The sequence below is a fragment of the Verticillium alfalfae genome, genomic scaffold (assembly GCF_000150825.1).
Source record: "Verticillium alfalfae VaMs.102 supercont1.1 genomic scaffold, whole genome shotgun sequence".
Lineage (NCBI taxonomy): Eukaryota > Fungi > Ascomycota > Sordariomycetes > Glomerellales > Plectosphaerellaceae > Verticillium > Verticillium alfalfae.
The window spans coordinates 3421844-3428781 of NW_003315038.1; the positions used below are offsets into that span (position 1 = coordinate 3421844).

General features: G+C 54.5%; 3 protein-coding genes across 3 annotated transcripts in view; 1 reads left to right on the forward strand and 2 right to left on the reverse strand.

Annotated features, from left to right (window-relative positions):
* The window catches only part of VDBG_01032 (PDZ domain-containing protein), a gene marked incomplete at both ends in the record, with an annotated part of 4108 nt that extends 2449 nt beyond the window's left edge, over positions 1 to 1659 (reverse strand). Inside the window, 4 exons of the mRNA XM_003009303.1 lie at positions 5 to 222; positions 274 to 470; positions 536 to 1294; positions 1493 to 1659. Of these exons, the coding sequence (XP_003009349.1) occupies positions 5 to 222; positions 274 to 470; positions 536 to 1294; positions 1493 to 1659 (1341 nt within the window). The remainder of the gene's footprint in view (positions 1 to 4; positions 223 to 273; positions 471 to 535; positions 1295 to 1492) is intronic.
* Positions 1660 to 2966: 1307 nt separating this feature from the next.
* On the forward strand, positions 2967 to 3805 carry VDBG_01033 (predicted protein; the record flags this gene model as incomplete). The annotated part of the gene is made up of 3 exons (XM_003009304.1): positions 2967 to 3050; positions 3125 to 3545; positions 3621 to 3805. 3 exons carry the CDS (start codon positions 2967 to 2969, stop codon positions 3803 to 3805), a joined length of 690 nt encoding a protein of 229 aa, XP_003009350.1.
* Positions 3806 to 4939: 1134 nt separating this feature from the next.
* Positions 4940 to 6938, reverse strand: part of VDBG_01034 (conserved hypothetical protein) — a gene marked incomplete at both ends in the record, with an annotated part of 2966 nt that continues 967 nt past the window's right edge. The window contains 2 exons of the mRNA XM_003009305.1: positions 4940 to 6475; positions 6636 to 6873. Coding sequence (XP_003009351.1) covers positions 4940 to 6475; positions 6636 to 6873 — 1774 coding nt within the window. The remainder of the gene's footprint in view (positions 6476 to 6635; positions 6874 to 6938) is intronic.

Sequence of the window (6938 nt, forward strand, 5' to 3'; positions counted from 1 at the left end):
CGACCGCCAGCCTGCAGAGCAATCGCGAGACCGTCAATATTGACAACAGGACTGCCGGAACTTTCCCGCTTGCTGCGGCGTTGGCTTGGTAGTAGCAGGTGTTGAAGTCGCTGTACCCCTCTCCGTACTCGGGCGCGTTGCGGTCGAGACGCGAGATGAAACCAGACAGGATACTGAGCTTCTCTCCAGCATCATTACCGACGACACGGATTTCGACACCGACTAAGATGTCTCGTTAGCATGTCGCTGTGTGCAGAATCTGGCAGCACCTACTCTTGGCCAAGTCTGGTCGCAATTGCAGCGACTGGATATCCATGTAGCGAAGGGCCTTGGGGTCAAACCGTAGGATGCCGAAATCGTGGACGGGGTCACGGTAGACCGGGTAGGCGTCGACCTCCTCGTGATTATCAAAGACGACAAAGCCCCAGAAGGGTCCGGAGCCAACAACGTGACGATTCGTCAGGATGTATCTGATTGATGGCACGTCAGCCTAACCGCCCCCAATGAAGGGGCCCAATGGCGCTTCTAAACGTACCCTTTCTCAGCGTCGACGACGAAACCAGTGGCCTCGCTCGTCAGAGCTGGATCTGTATCGAAAGAACAGGTCTGGCAGAACCTGATCGAGACAACGTTGCTAATGACGTTCTCGATGGTATGCTGCCACGCCTCGGGCTCTTGCGTAGCCGGGAACATGGGGTTCAGCCGAGCAACCTCCTCCTCGTCGTACTCGTCCTCCTCGACGTAGACCGGCTCATCATGTTCGACGTCAGGGGTGTTATCACCCGCAGAGAACTTGCCGTTCAATGCACGATGCTGCTTGTTCGGGCGCAGACCCTCGGGGCTGGTGGGCGCCTTGCGCTTGGAGCGGGTAACCTTGGCGCCGTTCATGATGCAGTTGGTCGCGGTTGTAGGAATGGAAGCGCCAGAGAACGCGCGACGATGTTCGGCTGTACGGAAGAAGCTGCGACTTATACGGCCGAGCTTATGAATATTTTCCGTGATCGAGCTGGAGTCGTAGAGGTTGCCAGAACTTGCGTTGGTCTTGCCTTTGTTGGAGTTGGTGATGGAGCGTGAGCGTGTCTTGGCCAGGGTCTGGAATCGTGGCCAGGCAGGGTTGGTCGGCGCCGACAAGGCAAGTGGTGTGTCGAAGTTGGTGTATGGTAGACTTCGTATCCCGGTCCGTCTAGTCGTGAGCAGAATACGGTGCATGTGATGCTTCGAGACAACCTTCACCGGCTGGGAGCCATTCGATTTTTCGTGGAACCTGGATTTGAGAGCGGCGAATGGTTTGCGCCTGGGATCGAATTGAGTTTCGGCTAGTTACATATTTATGCTGCCTAGGACAATGAGTTCCGCTACTGCTACTGTCCATCCAGGTCCAGGTTTCCACAGGGGCTTAGTTTGGTCCCTGCATTATGCGTCTATAGGAAGTGACGTAGATGGTGTGGGGCACATCTTTCTACGCCGCCCACCAGCACCGGGAGATGCATACAGCTGCAGCTCCTGGGGAGGGTGTTGAACTACAGCTAATGGGTCACGGGTCGGAGCGCTCGACACCACCTTCTTCACGCCGAATCCAATGGAGGCACTCGGATCGCAGAGCACCAGGCACAACATCATCTGCAGGTCTTGAAGTGTCTCATCCCCATGGCACCTCATGACTTTTGTCAGTATGGTCTAGCCCAAGGCTGAGCCTCGGTGTGGTGTGCATCACTCTTTTTTTCTCTCGCACAATGGAGCAACACTGGACGATGGTATGATGAATGACCCTGTGTTCTTGTCCGATACATTCACGCTGTGATGGCGGTGACTGCGGTTTACATGCAGTGTCGGATCTTATAAGCTGAGGTGCTAGGCCTAACAGGCTGAGCCGAATCCCGAATTTATCTCAACTTCGAGGAGGCATTCGGGGATTTATTAACTGTGCAGTATTCTATGGTAGCCTTGCTGTACCTTGGCAGTTAGGTGTGGCTTTCTTTTGGGATAACGTGGACGCAGTTCGACTCAAAAAAGGTGCACATTAGCACATCAAGAATCGGGTGGTTTGTGTAGCTAGTCTTTGAAGGACGTCTTCATTTCTGTCCTCCATGGAAGTTTCTCGCTGGATGTTGGCTGTATGGAGTCATGGAGTTCCGGGTCAACCAGAACAAGTGGGCAAATATATCATACATGCTTTGGCAGTGAGCTCGAAACATGCTTTGCTACTTGCACAGCATTCACTGTGAAATGCACGCCATCACCATCGCGCCGAGCTGCAGGTGACTAGGGCATTACGGGTTGGGACTGTCAAGTACGGCGCATGAGTGTTCATCGTGCTTGTGGGACAACGACGACGGGCTGGCCTTTAGATCGAGGAAGAAAAGTAGTGATCATCAGGATTGGTGAGACCGATGGCATCTGGATACGTAGATGGATAAAGTTAAACATTTGCATTCTCTCAACTAGCTTGGCATCTCATCGCTTACGTCTCACGCAGGAGGCCGCACCTAGGTACTGAAGTATACGATGCCTGTCCTGCTTCGCTCAGCCTGTCGGGCCAAGAGGAGAAGTGTAACTTTTGATCCAAAGCTGGACTACTTTTGCTCGTGAGTGACTATAATTTCATGAATACTGTTTACCACACCGATTCTCCTGGGCCCCAGAACTCGTCACTTTCGAACGGCGCGCCTGCCTGTCTCTGAGTTCAAGGACCTTCCACGCAACCCAACTTGCCGCGAGTTCTTCATTTTGATCGACTGCCTAGTACAGGCATCCGCACTCTGCGTGCCTTCACTTTCTTCACTTATCGCGGAACTCTTTAAATCAGTCACCTGCTTCGCACTCCTGCTCTCATTCACTTCATTCCTCAACCCTCTCCTGACCACCGACGCCCTCATCAGCCATCATTTCTGCTAACAAGACCAAATATCAACAGCACACCGAACGAACACGAAGACACGGAAACAGAATCAGAACACCCGGAAGCCATGTCGGAAACTCAAAAGAACGGCAGCGCCAACGAAAACGGCCAGGGCACCACAAAGGCTGTTCCCTGGACTGAACTTGATCGAGTATGTTACCTATCCCCCGTCTTCAACACCAACCCACCACCTTCAAGTATTGTCCCTTACCAGCAGCGCAATAGGCCATCGTCCTGAACAACATCCTCGGCCAGCTCCACGCCAGCAGCGGCAAGAGCCTGGACTGGACGGCCATCTCCGAGGCCCTTCCCAGCCGCACCACGGCCTCGATGCGCGCCGTCTGGGACCGCTACAGAAACGATATGAAGACCGCCGCCGCCGCGAAGGCGAGTTTGTCGCTGTGCCCAACAAACAGAAGACTCGTACGTACTTATCAAGTTTCCACAAACTCCAGACCATACCAGCGGAGAAAAGGGACCGCGTCGGTATTTGACAAGGCCGAACAGCTCGCAAGAAAAAGCACCCCCCAAGACCGCAGTCGCCGTGGCTTTCGGAGGACGGCTGACGCCGAGGACGTTCCCGAGACGCCTGCCAAGAAGCGCGGCGGCGGAGCCAAGAAGCGCGCTTCCGGCGCGGACGGTGAGGGTACGTTCCTTCCGCATACACTCTACACACTCTTTCTCGGCTACAAACCCTAAGCTGAACTGACATGTGGCACAGAGGGCTCAGCCACCAAGAAGAAGCGCACTCCCAAGAAGACTCCCGCCAAGAAGACGCCTGCCAAGGTGGAGGAGGAGGAGGAAGCCTCGGAGGAGACCGAACCTCCCACCCGCACTGCCGCTGATGTCGAAGACGCCAAGAATAGTGACGAGGACATGAAGGACACGGCCGAGGCCGAGGTCTAGTTGAGAGCCCAACAGCTTCTGGTCCATCCAGACTGTGGCACTGACACGTCTGCCGCTACGCGAGCGACGACAGCATGATTCCGGGACAGTACTTCCTTGCTTGACACCCTCGAAACTGTCTTGAATGATTCTCGACGATTTACATTTCTTGCTTTTACGTTTTGGGAACTGGCATGCCTCAGCCGTCTGCCTGTGATGGCTTTAGCACCATACACTCACTGGAAGAGATAGGCTCGCAGGGCTAGTTTGATGCCAGGAAATCAAAACCCGCTGTCCGGATTTAAATGTTCAAGTGATGCCAGTAGTGACAATATGTGCGAGATGAAGACACACGTGCAAGAGGTCGCAGTGAGCAAGCCGCCTGTATCATCCATCAATCTCGTGTATATTGAGACCGAGAACCACATCACTGTTCGACAGTGACATATTGAATGCAGTGTAGTAGCATGTGGCTTGCGGAAAGGGTGTGGGCAACCCTGGGAAGTATGTGATGGGAAGCATACCCGGTACCGGTGGTTTCACACAATCCTGCGGAGTATTTCAGCGTTGCGGAATCAACTCGCAGGAGGTTCCGTTGCAACATGACCTTGGAGCCAGCTGAGATCGGAATCAAATGGAACAGGCTCCACGGACGAGCAAGCACGAGACAACAGGGTTTCAATGTTTCGCGAATCATAATGCCAGTAACGCGTCGCTCACTATGCACTGCGCCTCGGCGAAGCTACCCATTCCCCAGAATATCCGAAGCAATAAAGAAAGAAAAGCGCACGACATGAGGACAACCCCTTAATCCTCTGGAACGCCAACCAAATCCCGAATATGGTTCCCCCCGATGCCCAATCAAGCCGTCTATCGTTGTCAAGTCGAGCCTCCTCCATCGTGACCAATTACCATGCGCTCTGAGCCGAGGTAGGTACTGTATACCAAGCTGCCATTGTTCCAGCCATGGCATCAAAACTGCGAACAAACCGCGTCAAAAAAAGTCGGGAAAGAAAGGCTGCGCCTTCGTTGCACTATCGCTGTCGTGTCCGAATGATTGTAGGCGATGTTGTCGTTCGCCTAAGTCATGGGCTAATATGATTGCAAATATAAACAGGTTTTGTGGCCTGTCATTCCTTAGTCAACATTGCCAAGTTACCGCATCAGCTTCTTGTATTTCAAGAAATCGAGCATGCGCATCTCGTGCTCGTCACAAGCAAGGCTCCACTTGCGGCGAACCTCTTTGTCCTGGCGAACCCAGCTGAGGTATTGCTCGACACCCTCGTCACCCTGTGTCGTGAGGAATGCATAGCCTGCAGTTCCGCGTTCTTCCAGAATCTGTGCCTTGCGAACTTCAAAGTGGTAGGTGATCTGGGCGTTGAAAGCATCCCACTGTTGAAGGTAGTTCTGGAACTCAACGAGATACTTTTGCCACGTCGTAAGAGAGGGCCTGAGACCGGACACGGCCAGGGCAGCCGGCGGAGTAGGAGCGCGTGGAACAGGCGGAAAGTTGAGTTCGGGATCCTGCTTCTTTTCTTTCTCAATGGGTATCCGCTCCGACGCCCGACTCTCGAACGGCAATTGCGACTTCAAGTCGCCGAATGAGTTGAGCCCAGTCGGCTTTGTTGCAAACGGAGCAACGTTCTTCAAATCGGCAAAGCTGGCGCGGAAGTCCTCACTATCCTCGGATCCCGCCGTATTAGGGTTGAAAGGGGCCCTCTTGACACCATTCGGCTGTGACGTCTCGGGTACGGGTTGAACATTTCCAGGTCGCCACTCAGGTCGTGAAGGCTCGACGGGGATGTTGCGAGCGCTATCCCGTCTCGAAGGGGGCGCGCTTCTGGGGTTGGGAGGCGGCGTCTCGGGATCTATGTCCATGGGCATTGGACTGCCTGTTGTGGCCGGTTCAGGTTCCGGCTGGCGGGCACCACCATCTGTGTCTTCATTGCTGCTGCTTTCTTCATTGACCAAGCCGGCAGTTCCGACGGTTGGATGGACCGACTTTGGCTTCCGCGAGTTGGAGCGTGAGGGTCGTGTTGGAGAAGATGCTTTGGTCTGAGTTGGCTGGTGTGCAAAATTCTGCGGGCCAATCTTCTGACTCCAGCCCTCTGCGTCGAACCTGACTTCCTCTGCCGTCTTCTCATTCTCGGCCGGGAGCGGCTCCTTCGCGGGACGAGGCGGCGGGCGCTTGAGCGGCGAGTTGCGTCCCGTACGGCTTGCGGATTGGGTGCGGCGCTTGGCGAACGGATCCTCCTGTTGCGGAGTGTGGGGGCTGCCGGCGCTAAACTGCCAAGTATCGGCCCCTTGCTCATCGACAAAACTGGTGTTGATATCATCAGCACTGCTCCGGGCAAACCTCTTCTGCTCAGGAGTAGTCCGTGTAAACGTGTCGTCATCAACCACAAAATTGAAGCTATTGGTACAAAATTTGTCAGCATGATCTCCGGGTTCATTCATCTCGGACCGCTGTCTTTTGCTGGGCGTGTTTGCACCGTGAATCAACCTCTCGAGTAGTTCGCGCTGTTTGCGCTCAAAAGGGGTAAGAGACTCTGGAGTGGTGGAGGAGCCATCCCCACTTGGAGAAGGTGTTGCAGAATCTCTGCGTGTTTGCGCGGTTGCATGGTGGCCTGGGATTTGAAGCCTGGCCGTCGGCCATACACGGGTGATGTTGACTTGGAGGGATGGTGGGTGCTGTGATTGATCGACGCAAGAAAAGAAGAATTCTCAGAATGGTAGGATGCGCCGTACATGGAAGGGCCATTTGCCTTGTTCGAGGGTGTGCTAGCGTTGGGTTGAGCTAAGAGGTGGTCAGTTTCTGCATTCTGAGTGAGCCAGGACATGACGAGCGTACCTTCATTTGCAGCTGCTGTTGTCGGTCTGCTTCCTCCAGGCTCTCCAGCATCGTGGGCTCGTCCTGACGGGGTATACTTGGCGCTTGCTCTTGAGGCAAACGACCGCTTATGAGTGTCGGAAGCAGTGTTGGCGGTATGACTCTGTTGGGCTCCGGACGGGTCTTCCGTATGAGCGGTCCGAGGCGGGCTTGAGCTTCGAGGACGAGCTCCACCTGGGGACAGCCCGGCATCTTGGTACTCGGAGTGTCGTGTGCTTTCTCTTGTGCTCTTGGTACGGCCTACCGAAATGCCATCAAAGGGTG